The sequence below is a fragment of the Hylobates moloch genome, unplaced genomic scaffold (assembly GCF_009828535.3).
Source record: "Hylobates moloch isolate HMO894 unplaced genomic scaffold, HMol_V3 SCAFFOLD_2, whole genome shotgun sequence".
Lineage (NCBI taxonomy): Eukaryota > Metazoa > Chordata > Mammalia > Primates > Hylobatidae > Hylobates > Hylobates moloch.
Genome location: NW_026652277.1, coordinates 16,614,285 through 16,635,020, shown reverse-complemented (window position 1 = coordinate 16,635,020; position 20,736 = coordinate 16,614,285). Strand labels below are relative to the sequence as shown.

The following is a 20,736-nucleotide window of genomic DNA, read 5'->3' as shown; positions in this document are numbered from 1 at the left end:
CCGGGAGGCAGAGGTTGCATTAAGCCGAGATTGTGCCACTGCACTCCAACCTGGGCAACAGAGGAAGACTCCATCTCAAAAAAAAAGGGGGGGGGGGTAAAGAAAAGGGCAGGAAGCACCATTGCAAGCTGGAGCCAAAATGATATCACCCCTGAGGGGTCCTTCTTTTTGAGAATCCCATTATCTCCTATGAATCCTAATGTTCTGAGAAAAATGTGTGAGCTGCTTTGGCTAAGCTGCAAATGATTGTAGAGTAGATTCTCAAGACTGTATTTTCATGTTGTTCCCTTTCTTTCAACGTAGGAGACAATAACTTGGCCCAGCAGCTAGCAGTTCTCTGTGGCAGAGAGATCCCTGGGCCCATCCGGTCTACTGGAGAGTACATGTTCATCCGCTTCACCTCGGACTCCAGTGTAACCAGGGCAGGCTTCAATGCATCCTTTCACAAGAGTAATGAGTTCAAATATTTTTTAATCCCATGTTATCTCTTCTCTTTTTCCCTCTCTTTCTCTCTTCCTAATATAATTTTTTTGGGCACCAGGACACAAGACAAGTCAGAGGACATGGGTCTCTGCCCAAGCTCTGGAAGGCTAGCTCCCCTTACATCAATGCTGAGTCCTGATCCAAAGCACTGGGGCCAAGTCGTACAAAAGTGTGCTGCCTTCAGGTCTCTGGTGGGGCATCTTCGCTCCAAAGGAGATGTGTCCAGGGAATGCATGAGAGAGAGCTTTAAAGCAATTTTTCAGCCTAGCTGAGGGCTGGAACTAGATAGAGCACAGCTCATATCCATAACTCATCGAAGGAGCCAAGCATCATCATTTATCCTCATAATTACATGGTTGAAGTCATCCATCTGAGGGTTGGCAGGAAGAGTTTGTTGCTCTTGAAATATGAATTTGGTGAGTCAAAAGTGGGCACCATATATGGGATACCATCATGCACAGTATGATTGAGACTTTTCAAACTTGACATGTGAAGTCCAGTAACAGCCTTAAATCCAAACTAAATGAAAGCTAATAAAGTAGTCCAAGGAAGAGTGAAAGATTCTCATGTTTTCAATCGAAAAACATAATTTTAAAGTAGATTCTCAATCTAACATTAAAAATTAATCTAATATTTCCTCCTTGCTTATATATACCTTTTATAAAGTAGGGAGCAACTGAAGATAAGTTGTGTTCCTCACGCTCAAGGGAGCCAGGCTGCATAGTGGCTTAAGAGCATGGGCTTTGGAACTAGACCTAAGATGCATTTTCACCTCTACAATTTAACTAGCTGTGTGAGATGTCTGCCCTTACTGGTGAGCTTCTAGTCCCTGACAACTGGAGAATTAATGCCTCCTCCTTTCATCCTCTTCCTTTATCTCCTGCCCTCTCACTCTCATGTATATATTAATATGTATCACAACTCATTATACATACATACATGTATACATATGTATGTATATAGTAAGGGTAGAACCATTGTAATTGATTTATATGTGTATGTATATGTGTGTTTATATATGTATATAATATTTATAAATATGTGTGTGTATCTATGTATATATACATACTTGGCAGCTCCCGATCTAGAATGTATTTCAAATTTAACCTGTGAGTGGTATAATGGACTTTGGAGACTCAGAAGCGGGGAGGATGAGTGGGGTATGAGGGATAAAAAACTACATATTGGGTGTAATGTATACTAGTCAGGGAACCAGTGCACTAAAATCTAGACTTCACCAGTATGCAATTCATCCATGTAACGAAAAACCACTTGGATCCCAATTAGATAGATAGATAAATAGATGATAGATAGATAACAAAAAAATTTCACCTTTGAAAGTTGAACACTTTATTCCCACCCTTTTCCACGCCACCACCCCCCAATTCTACACTCCTCATAATCTTAGCAAATGGAAAGTACATTTTTCTCATTATTTAAGTCAAAAATCTTGATGTTATTTTTGACTTTTCTGTTTGTCTCACACTTAACCATCAACAAATCACACTGGCTCTATCCTCACAATGTATCTAGATTCCAACCACACCTCTCCATTTCTGTTGCTACCAGCCTAGCCCATGCACCTATCATCTCTCCTTGGCCTCAGGCGGTCCCCTCCTTATTGGACACTCTGCCCCTGCCCTTCCCTGTCCTCCACCCCTTACAGTCTAAGGACTGCACATAGAGTGATATTTTCAAACTTAAGTGAGATCATGCCATTCTGATCCCCAAAACCCTTCAACGTCTTCCTCTTCTTTTTTTTTTTTTTTTTTTTTAAGACAGAGTCTTGCTCTGTTGCCCAGGCTGGAGTGCAGTGGCGCGATCTCGGCTCACTGCAAGCTCCGCTTCTTGGGTTCACGCCATTCTCCTGCCTCAGCCTCCCGAGTAGCTGGGACTACAGGCATCCACCACCATGCCCGGCTAATTTTTTTTTGTATTTTTAGTAGAGATGGGGTTTCACCGTGGTCTCGATCTCCTGACCTCGTGATCCACCCGCCTCGGCCTCCCATAGTGCTGGGATTACAGGCGTGAGCTACCACGCCCGGCCCCTCTTCTTACTCAGAATAAGTCTTTTCAGTTTCCTGCATGACCTAGCCATGCTACCTTTGGAATCTCTCATTCTGCCTCATCCATTCTGACTTCCATGATGTACCTCTAACACATCAAGCCTTTACGCTAACTGTTTCGTGAACTGAAATATTTTCTCCCCCGTAACCATCTGGCTTGATCCTTCATTTCATTCATGTCTCTGCTAAGATGTTACTCCAATGACGTGGCTTTTCTAACTTAACTCTAATAACAATAAAGTACCCTTCTCCCTCTTCTCATCCATTTTTCTTTATAGAATTTATCACCATCTCACATATCATGTATTTGTTTATTGTATGTCTTCCCCATCTATAAAGAAATCTTTATGAAAGCAGGTAATTTGTCTTGATTACTTACCTCTGTATCCCAGATCTCAACGACCACCACAAACTGAGTAGCCAATAGCATGTGCTCAATACATGCTTGTTATCATCATCATTTCCTGCACTCTGGCTTTATTTTGAAGCACTTTTATTGCCTCCCTTTGAAAACCCCCCAAGAAAACTAAGAAAGCATAAAAATCCAGCTGCCAATGCTATTTAAATAACCGACCTTTGTTTCTTTGTGGGAAGGCTGCGGTGGCTATTTGCATGCAGACAGAGGGATCATCACGTCCCCCAAGTATCCGGAGACTTACCCATCCAACCTCAACTGTTCTTGGCACGTCCTGGTCCAAAGTGGCCTGACCATTGCTGTCCATTTTGAACAACCTTTCCAGATTCCAAATGGAGATTCTTCTTGCAACCAGGGGGATTACTTGGTGGTAGGTCTTGCTTGCTACCCTTTCTAATTACATTTTCCATAGACTTCATTCAGAAAACAAAATGATGATTTTTCTCTCCTGGGACATAAATGGATAAGAATTACGTACTCCTTCTTTTGCAATGTAAAGGAGTTGATGCAATTTTAATTTGTCTTTCCAGCTAAGAAATGGTCCTGATATCTATTCTCCACCCTTGGGACGCCCTGGAGGAAATGGTCATTTCTGTGGCAGTCATGCTTCATCAACTCTGTTCACCTCGGATAATCAAATGTTTGTTCAGTTTATTTCTGATCACAGTAATGAAGGGCAAGGATTTAAGATCAAATATGAGGCAAAGAGTTTAGGTAAGCATTTTTACTGAGAATTTTATCTACTTTTCCTGCAATTGCTTGATCTTCTTTGATATAAAGTTTTCTTTTCGGAACTAACAGTAATAGAATTAATAAGAATACCTACTCTCAAGTACTTATTATATTTGATACATTCAGTATCTCATCGTGACTACTTTTCAAGTAAAGTATCATTATTTCCATTTTAAAGATAAGTAAAATGAGGCTTGGACTTTTCTTTTTTTTTTTTTTTTTTTTGAGACAGAGTCTCGCTCTGTGGCCCAGGCTGGAGTGCAGTGGTGCAATCTCAGCTCACTGCAAGCTCCGCCTCCCAGGTTCAAGCAATTCTCCTGCCTCAGCCTCTCTGAGTAGCTGGGACTACAGGCGCCCGCCACCACACCCGGCTAATTTTTTTGTATTTTTAGTAGAGACGGGGTTTCACCGTGGTCTCGATCTCCTGATCTTGTGAGGGGCTTGGACTTTTCTAAGGCCACATACCTAATTAGTGACCAAAGTGAAATTTTCCATAAGATAAACTATTCTTCTTGATCCCTGAAATTCCTTAGACCTTTCCATTGTAATATGTCTAATTGTAAGTTAATTCTAGTTACAGAAACATTATAAGACTTACATTTACCTTATTTTATAATAATTTGTATGCTGTTTTTAAAAGAACACATAATTTTTTGATTCTATTATTACTGATTTAATTATATATTACATGATATCCTTAATTGCTTGTACTAATTACACTTGATTATAATTGCATTTAATTCTACTGTAATGATTTGATTTTGATGACATTTGCTTTTTAGTAATGTTTAATTGAATAAATAAATAAGTAAATAGGCATCACTTCAAAAAAAGGGAGTAATGTCAGTAGAAAGTAATATAATAATAAATGTTTGCTTTGTCCCACCTGAATTTAGATAATATAGATTTCAAAATGATCCTATGACTTGAATCCCAGATTCATATATTTATATATATATAAAAATGAAATCATATGTTTTACTGCACATTGTATGAGGTTTAAAGTCAACATGGTTTCTTCATTTTGATAAAAGAGATGAATAAGAGTCTTCACCAACTGACACACAAAAATAAGCGAATAGCTTGAGTAAGGTCCAAAACACCAGGGAAGGAGCTTTGGTCACTTCCCAGAGCTCTGGCACAAGGAGGGAGCTTTAATGCAGCTCTGTGGGCACCTGTACCATTGCTTTCTAAGCTGGGACCTTCTTATCCCTCCATCTCTTGATGCTGAGCTTTGCAGCTGAGTCATGAATGGGCAGTTTTCACCTGGTACCAAAGCATTTCAAGAGTAGCAGTGTCTTGAGTCTAGTGAGTAGACGTCAGCCCATCCTGCATAACTCTACTCTTCTGTTTTTGTTTATAATAGACTCAGTCTTTTTTTTCTTTCTTGAGACAGGGTCTCTCTGTCACCCAGTCTGGAGTACAGTGGCACGATCTCAGCTCACTGCAACCTCTGCCTCCCAGGCTCAAGTGATTTCCTGACCCATCCTCCCTAGTAGCTGGGATTATAGGCATGCACCGTCGTGCCCAGCTAATTTTTGTACTTTTGGTAAAGATGGGATTTCACCATGTTGCCCAGGCTGGTCTTGAACTCCTGAGCTCAGGTGAGCCACCTGCCTCAGCTTCCCAAAGTGCTAGGATTACTGGAGTGAGCCACCATCCTCAGCCAATAGACTCAGTTTGATTTATATTTTTAAAGTCAACATTTAGTGGTAATTCAGATACACTAAGAGCCTCTTCTGTTCCTTTGTGGATTCACTGTTCATGCAAGTATGGTTATGGCCATTACTTTCTCCCTGTCTTTCTTGAAGCTTGTTATGACAGCTGTTAACATCAGACTTAAAAGTCTTTTGATTTCACAACCTGTTCTTGGCAACCTGAAACAGCAGCATCACTGTTATTTCTCTCTACTTACCAACTCAACCATGTTCCATAACTATAGCCAGCCTTCTACTTCCCACATCTATCTGGCTATCTTCCCACCATATCTATTTCCATGCCACTCCCATTTCTCAGCCTTTAACCTAGGTCCTTTTGTGAACATTTTTCGACATCAAATCACCTAGTTTTATACCATTTTTCTCCAGAGACACTCCTTCGCTATGGTTGATTGAGATTTCTAGGACCCTGTGGTAGTTGCCTTTTATTCTCACCTGATTAATAGGCCTATTAATTAATTAATCAAACATTTACAAGGTGTTTCACATCATGCAAACCACCAAGTTCTGCCAAGGAGTTCACAGTGTGGTAGAGGAGACAGGCAAGCAAAGGCACAATTACAACATAATATAAGGCTGGGCACGGTGGTTCATGCCTGTAATCCCGGCACTTTGAGAAGCCAAGGCAGGAGGATCACTTGAGCTTAGGAGTTTGAGAACAACCTGGGCAACATAGAAAGACCTTAGTTTTCAAAGTAGCTGAACATGGTGGCGCACTTCTGTGGTTTCAGCTGCTCAGTAAGCTGAGTTGGGAGGATCACTTGAGCCTGGCAAGTTGAGGCTGCAGTGAGCCATGATGATACCACTGCACTCCAGCCTAGGTGACAAAGCAAGACCCTGTCTCAAAGGAAGAAAAAAGAAGAACGTGGTATATGGTATAATAAGTGCTAGAAAGAGGAATGCACAGAACAGAAACATCTACTTCAGCCCAGGACATCAGAGAGGGCTCCAGGGGAAGTGGATGGTGAGATTTGCCCATCAGTGATAAAAAGATGTGCATGCGTAGAAAGTCTCAATGTTACAAGTCATATTCAATAATTTGAAAGAATTCACTACTGCTAGAGAACAGAGTCAAAAAGAGGTAAGCATAATAGTGATGAAGCAGGCAGGAATCACTGTGCTCAGGGCCCTGGATACCACCCTAAGTTAGTGAAGATGTTAATCAAAAGGTTATGGGAGGCATTGGAAGATTTTGCTCCAAAACATGAACAATGTGATCAGATTAAAAACACGAATGTAGCTGCAACACGAAAACATTGGAGGCGGGGAAGACTGAAGAGAGAGAGACCAGATGAAAGAGTAATTTAGGGAAAAAAATTACTCCCTGAACTAAGGCAATGGCAGTAAGAAGGTAGGAGAGAGGGCATATCAAAGATATCATAAATACGGGATTGGGTGAATTTGGAGGTCAGTTGGATGTGAGGCAAGAGGGAAGGGGTGGGAGGAACCTTAGGAGCAGTTGTTAGGTTTTTGTCTGGGTGGATCCATTCTTCCCACAGACATTTAAGAACTTTCCGTGGGACAGACACTGTATCAGGCCCCGGGGATGTGGCAGTAAACAAACAAAATCCATGTCCTCATGGAGCCTAATTCTAGTGTTAAGACGCAGACAATAAATAAGTAAAATATATAATATGCCATATGATGAAAGGTATCAAGGAGAAAAATAAGGCAGTAAGAGTGGATAGAGAGTGTCCATAGGAAGAGGGGCTGATGCTGTCATCAGCAGACTCAGTTATGGAGCTCTGGATGACGAGCAAATGAGAGTGTTCATGTGAGACAAGTTCAGTCTGAAATCTCTGAATTACCTCCATTGGAGATGCCCAGTAAGTGGTCGGAGCAGGAGTCTCGAGGTCAGAACAGGGGTCTAGACTGAATCTGTAAATACGGGAATAATCAACAGACTGCTTATCATTTAAGTCATGAGGATGTATGACAGCAACTGGGGAATTATTCAGAGTGAGATGAAAGGCTTACAGGAGGATTCCTGAGGGCCTCCAGCAATGTCAGGGAAGCCCTGGAGAGATGCGCCCAAGAGCCGGAGGAAGAATGATGTGAAGAGTAAAAGGAAGAGAAGAGCTTGGTGTCACAGAAGCCAAGGGACAAAAAAGTAAAGAAGGACGATGTGATCAACCGTGTTACATGCTGTGGATATAAAATAAGAATTTAAAAAGTTCTTTGGGCATATAGCTGTGAGGTGACTTGGGAGAACATGAGTGCTTTCATAGGGTTGAAGAAGGAAGGGCGAAAAGAGAGAAAGAGAGAGACAGACAGACAGATAGAGAGAGAGATTAAATAGAGCAGGATCCTGGAGGAGACAATACGATGGGAACTTGATCCAGAGATACAGGAAGTTAATGTACAGAGGGAAAAATAGAGCATAGAGATGCAGATTAATTTATTGAGGATAGTAACAAATTAGGGGTAACAAATGGAAGGGATTCTCATCTGATTTCTTCTACTTTCTTTGTAAAGTGGAGCCTAATGTAATGTGCTTAGAATCAAGAGGAAATGGGGAAAGTCAAGGGTTTAGGGAGTAAAGTTCCAAACAGCCATTGTAGTTTATATGAAAAGTAATGGGTGAATTGCTCGGCGGTGTTGAGATGGGAGTACATATATTTGCAAGGGGCATCAATTTCCATGAATGAATGGCTTGAATTGAACACAACCACAGAGTTGGTATTTTGCAAGGGAAGTTTGAAGGAAAGACACGAAGCAAGGGAGTTGGAGCTCATCAAAGGGATTTGCAATTCAGAGTTTCAGAGATGGGGGAGTTGGAAGTATTGACAGACTTCAGGATGTGACTATAAGTGGGTGAGTGACAGTGGACATAAATGTTCTAGAGTTGAGCAGATCAAGTATGTGTATGGCTAAGTGATTGGACAGGTTAATTTCATTGGCATTGTAAGTAGTTTTACTCGTATCTGGTTTGTTTGTTGAAAATGCCAAAGAGTATTTATTGATAATAGAAAAATATTTTGTGATAATACTTTGGTTTTTTAGAAAAGAAATATTAAAAATCTCCTTTATCCTCTGGCATAACATGGCTTATAAATTGTTTCATGCCATTGATCTTGTTTCTCAAATGTATCTAAATCCTGAAGAAATGTAATGAATGAATGCTCCCAGAGTTGTGCAAAGATATATCTGCTTAGTCTTTAAAATATACCAAGACTATAGCTCTGCATCATTCTGCTGTACTGAATGCTCAGTGGGAAGCTGTAACTGCTAGCATAGTTACATGCTTATCGAAGTGGTGGATATTTATTCGTGCTTCTGTGATGTTCTGCCCCATGCACCATGTGCCATAATCATTTGGTTGGCTTTAAGAAAGAATGAAATTTCCAATGAGAATAGATAGATGGTCTGGCAAATTCAAAAGTGTCACACCTGGTAGCTCCCTTGATAGCAAATTGAGAATTTGTTTGCTGGAAAAGAAAATGAGGATCATAACAGGTGAAAGGAAATGGAGACAAAATACAGAGAAGTCAACTTTAAAAGATGATTCGTATCCATTGACTGCATCCCCTTCACCAGATCGTAGACTGATTTAACTGTGTTTGCTCACAGCCTGTGGGGGCAATGTCTACATCCGTGATGCTGATTCTGCTGGGTATGTGACCTCCCCCAACCACCCTGATAATTATCCCCCGCATGCTGATTGCATTTGGATCTTAGCGGCTCCACCGGAAACACGCATACAGCTGCAATTTGAAGATCAATTCGATATTGAAGTAACACCCAAGTATGTCACTTCCATTTTTATTTTTTTCCTAGCAAAAGTTAGTATTTTTTAACTGTCATGTCTCAAAACAGTCCATTTCTTTCGGTAGCACATACTGCAAGGAAATCCAGGGGAAAAGGGAAACTCTTAATGGCTCAGGCCTGAAAACACAGTCGGCCAGCCACTCTCCCATCAGCTGAGCTGGTTATGTACATGGATACTGTCCCTTGTGACCCTAGACACTTCCTGCAAGGGACACTGAGCGTGGCTACTTGAGATTGATGTTATCCATTCTTCCTCCCACAGGAAATATATCGTGTTTCTGATAGATGAATATTTATTTGCCCAGCCTCATATTCGGTGTCACAAATGATAAAATGTCTGTTTAACAAATGGGAATTTGTGTGGTGTGTCACCAGGGGTCAGCAGTGTCGGAACAGTACTAAAGCATGCACAGTATAATTTCTCAGTCTTTATTTAATAAGAGTTCTGAAAGGATTACAAAACAGAGAGTAAGTCTTACTATGTTGAAGAGAAAGAAAAACTATAAAGATTGTAAAAAACATTTTCCTCTTTCCTTGAACAAATGTGTGTATACATTTGCATGAATGCAGCTGTGGTGCAAAACTTGGATATAAGATCTTTTGTTGCTATTTCTGGCACTGGGTCTAATACTACTCTTCCACTCATGGAGCATTAACTGGCTGATGTGACTTCCTGAAGAAACATTAGGTACATGCTTATCTACTTTTATGGACACAGAAAATTCCAGTTAGGACGCTCCATTAGTCCCAATTACAGAGCTGTTAGAGAATTTATCTTTGTCATGTGAAATGTATCAAATCATTGTGTGGAACAAAACATTTGTTGTTTTTTGAAATTCATAGGGATTAATTTGAAAGCAACATTTATGTTTGTAAAACCAATACAGAATATGGAAGGGAAGTAAATATTCTTGAATGTAGAACATGTAAAACCTGTCTTTTCAGCTACTAATAAAAGAATGTATTATTAGGAAAAATATCATACAGCATTTTAAAGTGACATGGCTTATGCTGATTCTATCATAGCTTTTTATGCTAAGAAATGATGATTTAATAATATCTTCAAAGAAAGCAAGTGAAGTTGTCATTATCAAAATAAGGCCTTTGACCATGTAAATTTAACAGAATTTTGTTTCCACTTCAGCTGTACTTCCAACTACCTTGAGTTGCGGGATGGAGTGGATTCAGATGCACCAATACTTTCCAAATTTTGTGGGACATATTTGCCCAGCAGTCAGTGGTCCTCAGGAGAGGTTATGTATTTGAGATTTCGATCTGACAACAGCCCCACACATGTGGGATTCAAGGCCAAGTATTCTATAGGTAATAATTTTTTTAAAACTTTTATTTTGGCCGGGCGCGGTGGCTCACGCTTGTAATCCCAGCACTTTGAGAGGCCGAGGCAGGCGGATCACGAGGTCAGGAGATCGAGACCATGGTGAAACACCGTCTCTACTAAAAATACAAAAAATTAGGCAGGCGTGGTGGCGGGCGCCTGTAGTCCCAGCTACTCGGGAGGCTGAGGCAGGAGAATGGCTTGAACCCGGGAGGCGGAGCTTGCAGTGAGCCGAGATTGCGCCACTGCAGTCCAGCCTGGGCGACAGAGCGAGACTCCGTCTCAAAAAAAAAAACCTTTATTTTAGGTTCAGGGGTACATGTACAGATTTGTTATATAGGTAAATTCCTTCTTGGGGGTTTATTGTAGAGATTATTTCATCAGCCAAGCACTAAGCCTAGTACCTAATAGTTATTTTTTCTGCTCGTCTCCCTTCTCCCACCCTCCACCCTATCAAATGAAAAAAAATTCTGTGCTCATGGATAGGAAGAATCAATATTATTAAAATGGCCATGCTGCTCCCCAAAATTTACAGATTCAATGTGATTCCTATCAAACTATTATGACATTCTTTACAGAACTAGAAAAAAACTATTTTAAAACTCATATGGACCCCAAAAAGAACCTAAATAACCAAGGCAATCCTAAACAGAAAGAACAAAGCTAGAGGCATCACAATACCTGACTTGAAACTATACTACAGGGCTACAGTAACCAAAACAGCATGGTACTGGTACAAAAATAGACACATAGACCAATAGAATGGAAAAGAGAGCTCAGAAATAAGGTCTAACACCTACAGGCATCTGATCTTCAACAAAGCTGACAAAAGCGAGCAACAGGGAAAAGATTCCCTATCCAATAAATGATGCTGGGAGAACTGGCCAGCAGTATGCAGAAGATTGAAACTGGACCCCTTCCTTATATCATATACAAAAATTAATTCAAGATGGAGTAAAGACTTAACTGTAAAACACAAAACTATAAAAACCCTGGGAAACATTTTTATATTAAATAAGAGTTATTATAGAATGAATATGTTAAAACTTTTTTAAAAACCATGACCTTTTAAAAATAAGTCTTTCTATTTGCCTAATTTTAAAAATATTTTAATGCTAGAAATAAGTAAGGAGTGTAAATGTTTGAAACCACAGTCATTAATCAACTTTAATTTCTCTTTTAATTTTCATTTAAAAAAGTAATCTTAGTAAACTTGAATATTTTATATTTTCTCTAACTTATTTGTGAAGAAATATATGTAGTTAAATCAAACTCCTGTTTCTTCAGCTTACTATGAAATACAGTAGTTCTCTCTTATCCATGGTTTCATGTTCCATGGTTTCAATGCCCTTGGTAAACAGAGGCCCCAAAATAGGTGAGTACAGTACACCAAGATATTTTGAGAGACCACATTTACATAACTTTTCTTACAGTATACTGTTATGATTCTTCTATTTTATTATTAGTTATTGTTGTTAATCTCTTATGTCTAATTTATACAGTAAACTTTATCATAGGTACATATATAGAGAAAAAAATAGTCTATATGTCTGTATAGGGTTTGGTACTATCTGAGGTTTTAGGCACTCACTGGGGGTCTTGGAATGTATCCCCCAAGGAAAAGGAAGAACTGCAGTATGTTTATTACTTTAAGTAATAAAACCGTTTAAGAACCAGGTAACTATATTTAGAACAGTGTCTTTGAATTCCTCATCATATATAAAATAATTAACCTTTTTTTTTCTCTGAGTCTCTAGTGCCAAATCAGTCACTGGATAAAAAGCAAACATGTCAGTGGGGCATGGTGGCTCATGCTTGTAATCCTAGCACTTTGGGGGGCCAAGGCAGGTGGATCACGAGGTCAGGAGTTCAAGACCAGCCTGGCCAAGATGGTGAAACCCTGTCTCCACTAAAAATACAAAAATTAGCCAGGCATGGTGGTGAGCACCTGTAATTCCTACTACTCAGGAGGCTGAGGCAGAGAATTTCTTGAACCCCAGGAGGTGGAGTTTGCAGTGAGCCGAGATTGCACCACTGCACTCTAGGCTGGGTGACAGAGCAAGACTCTGTCTCAAAAAAAAAAAAAAGAAAAAAGAAAGCAAATATGCCTCTTCAGCATTTTGATTTCCTTATTTAAAAAAATGAGCGGTAACTTTGCTTGTTGAAGATTCACTATAATATGGTCACAATAGCACATAATTTGGTATCTAATAGGTTTAGACACAAACCAAACAAATATTTAATACAACGAAAGTTCAGAAAGCCTAGTGGTAACAATGTTTAACTACACCATAGATCATGTTGTATCCTGAGTCAAGCTGCATATAATTCAATTAGCTATCAAACCCAGCTAATAAGACATAATTGAATAGTAATTTTCAAGGCCCTGAGATATCAGTTACTGTAGTGAACTGTTTAGTTGAGAGTAAAACTAGAAATGGCAAGTGTCCCCACAGTACCCCTTCCAGCTGAGCTTGGGTTCAGTCTTTAGGATCAACACAGGGTACTAGGCAGGCCAGATCAGCCTATCAGTTGGTTCTTGAGATGAAACTTACTTGCGACTATTAGCTCTTACATACTGTCCCAAAAGAATTAATGTGACATTACAGAATATTCCCTTTAGTCATCATCTTCTGTTTCCCATTATTGTATTGGACTTGTGGTATCATTTCTGTTTACATCAATGGTAGAATTCAAATAATGAGGAAAGCACTAACCATTTTCAGAATTTTAAAAACTTCCATTCAGAGTCACTTGGCACCTCAAAGTTTTCAAATGTGCTGGTGAAATGAAGAAAAAATTTGTAATAGAATCAATCTTTCTTGCTTGCTTGCTTTCTTATATTTATTTATTTTTATTTTTTGCAGCTCAGTGTGGGGGAAGAGTAACAGGGCAAAGTGGTGTTGTTGAAAGCATTGGACATCCAACACTTCCATATAGAGACAACTTATTCTGTGAGTGGCATCTCCAGGGGCTCTCTGGACACTATCTCACCATCTATTTTGAAGATTTTAACCTTCAGAATTCTTCTGGCTGTGAAAAAGACTTTGTGGAGATCTGGGACAATCATACCTCTGGTTAGTAAAATATATCTGCTCTCTTTTGGGTGTTTATTTTCACATGTACTTATTCAGCCTCTGAAGTTTCTTCACTTCCAAGAAAGGCAAAAGCATGTCTATACTCTGCAGAGAAGTGCAGACTAATGAGCTTTGGGCAGTACTGGTGATTCTCTCCCTCAATTCTACCATTAACAATGGATGCCCAGAACCCAGGTGTCATATAGCCCACCCTGGAGGCCACTTGGGGAGAGCAACAGTAGTGGGAAGGCACCTCTTGCTGCTGAGACATCCCATTGCCACATGCTGTTATTTGAGGGGTGTTCTATAGCTTGAGACGGGGAAGGGATCATGCATGTCTCCTAGTGGTAGCATAAGGCAGATACTTGTCACTCTTTTATCTCAGATCATTTTTTCAAGCAAATGAGCAAGCCTTCCTCATTGTGCTGAGATATCCTTCCCCTAATTGGTTGCATTTTTTTCACTTCTTCATGTATTTGAATATGTTCATTTTTATTCATGTTTTCCTGTTGTCTTGACAGAGATTAATGTTTCTTCATAGGCAGGGTCTTGTTTTTTATTATTTTCTTTGTACACACAGGACACCTTGAATAGAGGTTAAAAGAAATCGATCACTTGGACATGTATATTTAATTATTTGTCTCTCACAGGAAACATCTTGGGCAGATACTGTGGAAACACCATTCCTGACAGCGTAGACACTCCTAGCAATACTGCTGTGGTCAGATTTGTCACAGACGGCTCTCTGACTGCCTCAGGATTCAGACTGCGATTTGAATCCAGTATGGAAGGTGAGTTCATTGATTCATTCAACACAACATTGAGCACCTGCATTGGACAGACACTATGCTAGCCACTGGTGTTAAAATATTTGAAAAACAAAACAAAACATGACCCCTATTTTCTTGGACCTTAATCAAAAAGTCACCATGATAAACGAAAAATCACAGCTGTGATCAATGCTGTAAGAGAAAATAACTAGTATCACGAGAGATATAATAAGAGGATGGGAGTTATGCTGTAATGCCCACCTTGAGAGAATCCTGTAGTTACTCAGAATTTGTCTTACTGCAAACCCAACAAACTCAGATAAAATAAAGATCTTGTTCAGAAAAACTGGGTACTTAACATTCACTTTCTGAGTTTCCTCTTTTTTTTTTTTTTTGTAAACGTGGGGTCTTGCCTTGACCTCCCAAAGTGTTGGGGTTACAGGTGTGAGCCACCACTCGTGGCCAATTTTCTTGATTTTTTTTTCTTTTCTTTCATTTTTTTTTTTTTTTTTTTTTTTGAGACAGTGTCTCACTCTTTTGTCCAGGCTGGAGTGCAATGGCATGATATCAGCTCACTGCAACCTCTGCCTCCCAGGTTCAAGCGATTGTCCTGCCTCAGGCTCCTGAGTAGCTGAGATTACAGGTGCACGCCACAACGCCCAGCTAATTTTTGTATTTTTAGTAGAGACGGGGTTTCATCATGTTGGTCAGGCTGTTCTTGAACTCCTGGCCTTGTGATCTGCCTGCCTCGGCCTCTCAAAGTGCTGCAAGTGTGAACCACCGCGCCTGGCCCGATTTTCCTTATTCTTAAGTTCATTACATTTATTTGTCTCTCATTTCTTGGGCCATGATGATAACTAAATTGCTGCCCGTGGACTATCATCCATGTAAGGCAGGGTTAAATATTAATAGAGATAAAAAGTGAATGTATATGTTCACTAAAATCCTCATGCACATAAATAAATATGGAGAATAATTTTATCTAGAAGGATTATTTTTAAATACCTGAATTTTGAGAGCTTTCCTGATGGAAGGAAACATTTTGATTTGATTGGAAGTTTTCTTGGCTTTTTTTCCCCCACATCAGAGTGTGGTGGGGATCTTCAGGGCTCTACTGGAACATTTACTTCTCCCAACTACCCGAACCCAAATCCTCATGGCCGGATCTGTGAGTGGAGAATCACCGCCCCGGAGGGAAGGCAGATCACCCTAACGTTTAACAACCTGAGGCTGGCCACTCATCCGTCCTGCAACAATGAGCATGTGATAGTAAGTGTTCCCTGCCGCCTGAGATGTTATATTCCATTGTTTAAAGAGTTTACTGACCCATAAATCATAGTCAGAAAACTAGGCCATCTAGGCAACTATAACTCAGACAAATTCTAAGTATTGTTGAGGGAACAAAATCACAGTAACCTGTAAAAATAATTGTAAAAGTTGTTTTAAGAGACTATCAGCTATCACTCTGTGCATCAGGGTCATAGAATAAATTTTAAGAGTGAATGATCATGACAAATGGCAAAACTGGGGAGGCTGTGGGAAGCTAAGCCTATAGCAGCACATACCTAGCTGAATGGTACCAGAGTCACAGCACAAACCACCACGAAAGTTCTGAGCAGGTGGGTGGTCCTGCATAATCACTGCTCTCTCCAGGGGTGCAGAGGGACTCTTGGTGGGAGAGCACTGCTACATGACCTCCATGTCGCCAACCTCCAGTGGTTTCAGATGTGCCCTCAGCAATCTCAGCTTCCTGCAGTGAAAGAAAGCAAATGAGATCCCTGAGTGTAAATAACAAATAGATTGTTAACTGTGAAGTACTATGCACACATATGTGTGTGTAGATAGGTAGATTGGATTAATATTAGCAAATTTCTCCACCCAACTTGCCCCTTCTGCAGTGTTTGTTATCTCAGTAAATAATTCCAAACTTCTGGTTGCTTGGGTCAAAAGTCTTGATGTCTATTTTAGAATCCTTCCTCTCACACCCTATATGGCATCTATAAGCAAGTCCCATCGGGTGCATCTTTAAAAATATCCACAATTGAACTATTTCTCATCTTATCTACTACTACCACTCCCACTGTTCATTGGATTATTTTAGGAAGTTCCACCTGGTCCCCCTGGTTCCATTCTCATCTCCCTACATTCTCAACACAGCAGCATGTGATGGTTTTAAACCTCAATCGGGTCACGTTGCTCCCTTTGAAAATCCTCTAATGGCTTCTCATCTCACTCAGAGGAAAATCCCAAACTGCACCTGTGGCCCACCTGGCTGACGTTATCTGCTGCCCCATCCTCTTCTACCTGTTTGTCTTATCTCAAACTCCTCTCTTCTTTGCTCTCTGGGATCCAGCCATCTGGCCTCCATTCCATTCCCTGAATGTGCTGAGATACTCCCTATCCGGCTGTTGCCTTCATCTGGAATGCCCCTCCCCAGATGGTGGCCTGCTCCACACCCTCACTTCATTGGGATCTCTGCTCTAATGCCTTTTAATCCATAAGGTCTAAGTACCTTATATTACAGACCCCACCCTGGCCTGACCCTTCTCTGCCATGTTGTTTTACAGCACTTCACACCTGCTGCCATACATCATTTTGATTTGTTCATCAGTTTATTGTCTGCTTCCCCCACTAGAATGTAAGCTCCTTGAGGTCGAGCCATAGTTTCATTCACTGCTGGGGATTCACTGAATCCCCAGTGCCTGTACATAATAAAGATAAATAATCGTTGAATGAATGGAGAGTAGAGGTACTATCATTATCCCTTTTATAACAAGCCACTTTTGTTTTCAGTTTAATTGTCTCCTGTTGGGTAGTGAATTTCAAAAATATGAAATATCTTTGTATCTTATGACCACTTTGTATTGCTGTAAAATGGTCTCATTCAACCTTCAGATTTTATTTCCAAGTTCTAATATCTGATGGACTCAACTGTTGCCTTTCAGATCTTGAAAATAAGAAACCAAGTGTGTTTTCTTTTATTTGAGAGCAAGGAAATTTTGGACTAAGGTTGTTTATTATAAAGAAACTTTTTTTCCTATTATTGATTGAATTATATAAACAAGATGAAGTAGAAAAAATACTAACCACTCCCACTGTACCATATTTTGATTCATTTTTCTCATCTCTTCTTGGCAAAGCATACTTTATGTACTTGTAATCATGTGATATAAATCCACTCGAATTCTGATTTTAGTCTATTTTTCTGGTTATAAATATAATGGATGCTTATTGAGCAATATTTGGAGAGCTCAGAAAATAAAAAATATAAAGATATTTTTAATTCTACTCATCTGTTACTAAAATGTTGATGTATATGCTAACAGTTGTTTTTTACCTTTGAAATTATTTTCATAGTTTAAATCATACTGAATATAATGATTATTAGGAATTTTACAAGCAGAGTATTCACATGTCCTTTAGGAAAGAGAATATGAACAGTCATAGTTTTAGATCTCAAATAAAGATAAAAGTTATAGCCACAACCACAAATTCCAAAGCAGATCTTACTTATCATCTCCCTATCCCTTAATTATCAACTTATAACTCTTGCAGCTACTGCTGGTCGGTTTTATGTCATTATTTCTAAATAATATTCCTATTCTACAACTCCTTGCTTTTTTTGGACAGTATCTATCCACATCCTACTCTAGAAGATGAGAATTACCCCTCTGCCACCACAAACACACATGGGGTATGCACAGTTTATATACTTTCCCAATTGTCTCCCAAAATACATGTCACAGCTTTTGCTTAAATTGTCATTCAGTTGACATTACTATGATTATGTAAACACCATTCACAACTGAGCCAAGTAGAGTACTATGGCAACATTTGCTTTTGTTTTCCTTTTTTTTTTTTTTTTTTTTTTGAGACGGAGTCTCGCTCTGTCACCCAGGCTGGACTGCAGTGGCATGAGCTCGGCTCACTGCAAGCTCCACCTCCCGGGTTCACGCCATTCTCCTGCCTCAGCCTCCGGAGTAGCTGGGACTACAGGTACCCGCCACCACGCCCAGCTAATTTTTTTGTATTTTTAGTAGAGACGGGGTTTCACTGTGGTCTCGATCTCCTGACCTTGTGATCCGCCTGCCTCGGCCTCCCAAAGTGCTGGGATTACAAGCGTGAGCCACCGTGCCCGGCCTGTTTTCCTAAGGAATAATAATTGTGTCCTCTTTATATTTTCTTGGGTTTTATGCATTGATCACCAATTCTTCCACACCCACTCCACCCCGGGTGTGCATCTTTACCATCTGTAGTAAAACATTTCAGTTCCATTTATTTTCCTCAGTAATATCCTTCCTTGAGCCTTTGTACATCAGCTGCAAGCCTGATGCTAGCTGTCATTTCAGAATTTCCCTTTGTCATCAAATGTGCAAGTTCCTTCATTCTTCTCCTGGGCTAGAAAGCTGGCTTTGTGATGCTATGCACGTCCCTTTCTTGGTTAATTTCCTGTTTTGGTGAGGCATACCCTCTTGTAGCTCCCCAAGGAAATGGGCAAGGGCAATAAATTTTTTGAAAAATGGTATACCTGAAATTATCTTTATTTTACCATCAATCTTTGAAAAGTATGTATTTAAATATTTTATATGTTTGCTATATTAATATATATATGAATATATTAATAATAATTTTGAAGTTTTGTGTTGTTTATTTGGGGTCAGTTTTCTTCATGTTCCTGTCTCCTGTTTACTAACATTGGTCTCTGCCTTTTACATAAGTCACTTCCCTAAATGTCTGCTGATCCTTGGCTATTCATTCATATTTAAGAATGAATTACCGAAAGGATGACTGGCATCTCTGTATGCATGAGAGGGCCCTGACTTTAATTAGGGAAACCTACAAACCTACAAATGACATATCCACAGGTATTTTCTCTTGGGGAGGTTAAAACTCCAGCAACGAATCACTTTCAGAATTAATTTTTTTTCTGAATCTTTAGTATAATGTCCACATTCCTTTTTTTGAAATATATTTTTATATGTTCAATGTTTATTTTGGTTCCTCTTTACTCTGATCCAAACAAGGGCATGTGGTTCGGCCTTTGCCCCCACTCTATTTGATTGAGAACTTGCCGAAAAGAGGAAGAAGAAAGATGAAAGAGGAAGAAGAAAGATGAAAGAGGAAGAAGAAGAAAGAGAAGGAGAAGGAGGTGGAGAAGAGGGAGAAGAAGAAGAGGGAGAAGAGAGGGAGAAGGAGAAGAATGAGAAGGGGAAGGAGAAAAAAACAAGAAAACGGAGAAGGAGAAAAGAAGAAAAGAAGTAGAAGAAAGAGAAAGAGAAGGAGGAGGAGAATGAGAAGGAGAGGGACAAAGAGAAAAGGAGAAGGAGAAGAAGAAAGAAAAAAAGAAAAGAGTGAAGAAGAAAGAAGAAGATCTGCTGGTGCAGAGGAGGCAGCTTTAACTTTCATTGCACTGCTTCCTGACTAATACCTTATCCAGCTGGACTGAGCCTAAAATTTCTCTAAACCCACCTGCCTATCTGACTCTCTGTACAGATAGAGAAAATGAAAAGCTATGCCACTCAGTGTCCTAAAATAAGACCTGTGTCTGATTTTGTCCCTGCTCATAGCAGATCCTAAATCTCACGTGCCTGCTTCCTATCCATTTGTACTCTGAGAGTTGTAGTTTCTGAGTACAAAAGGGATTAGAGGACAACGATGGGAATTGCATTCTGGTTGCTTCTAACAGCAGAAGTCCATGTGATAAATGGATGACTATAACATGTTCAGTCATTGTGATTCTATGCCAAAGGCCGACTCAGAGGCAGGATAACAGCCATTGATCACACTTTCCAACATGTCCCATTAACCTTATAGTTGGTTCTAATCCCTTTTGATTCCAGCAATGTGGTGCCCATTCCTGCTTTCAGCATTATAGAAATATTTTTCCTCGTCTGTTTCTTGATGCATAACTTCATGGTGTGGAATCAGAGGGATGGTTTGAATCCCAGTTCTATTATTACTAGTTATTTGAACTTCAGCAAATTACATCATCTTTTTGGATTCTGGTATCATAATCTGGAAAACAGGGATACTGTTATCTGCCTGGGAGGGTGTTGTGTTGATTGGATAAGACAGGCTGAGTGGATGATAAGCAAAGACTGGCATATTTGTCTGCTCAATAAGTGATAGCAAGCTCTTCTCCTGGTCCAGTGAGCCGGAAGACACTTTACACCAGAAGTCCCCAGAGAGCTAAATTTGATTAATTATAGTAAATTTAAAGAGATGACATCTTTTGCTGTGGAGTGCATTCTCCTTCTGCATAACTGTTAGTGCCATAGTCTGAGTCATTATTTCTAACCTTGAGTCATTCAAATCCTTTTAGAAATGGGAATATCAATCGTTCAGTCAATGAATTATTATTCAGTTATTTC

The 20,736-nt window shown here is 39.7% G+C and overlaps 1 protein-coding gene across 1 annotated transcript in view; it reads left to right on the top strand.

Annotated features, from left to right (window-relative positions):
* CUBN (cubilin) overlaps nt 1-20,736 on the top strand; it is a 308,721-nt gene that overhangs the window by 204,466 nt on the left and 83,519 nt on the right. The window contains exons 41-48 of the mRNA XM_032164125.2: nt 304-450; nt 3,144-3,334; nt 3,495-3,678; nt 8,985-9,159; nt 10,327-10,505; nt 13,386-13,595; nt 14,246-14,386; nt 15,453-15,634. Coding sequence (XP_032020016.1) covers nt 304-450; nt 3,144-3,334; nt 3,495-3,678; nt 8,985-9,159; nt 10,327-10,505; nt 13,386-13,595; nt 14,246-14,386; nt 15,453-15,634 — 1,409 coding nt within the window. The remainder of the gene's footprint in view (nt 1-303; nt 451-3,143; nt 3,335-3,494; nt 3,679-8,984; nt 9,160-10,326; nt 10,506-13,385; nt 13,596-14,245; nt 14,387-15,452; nt 15,635-20,736) is intronic.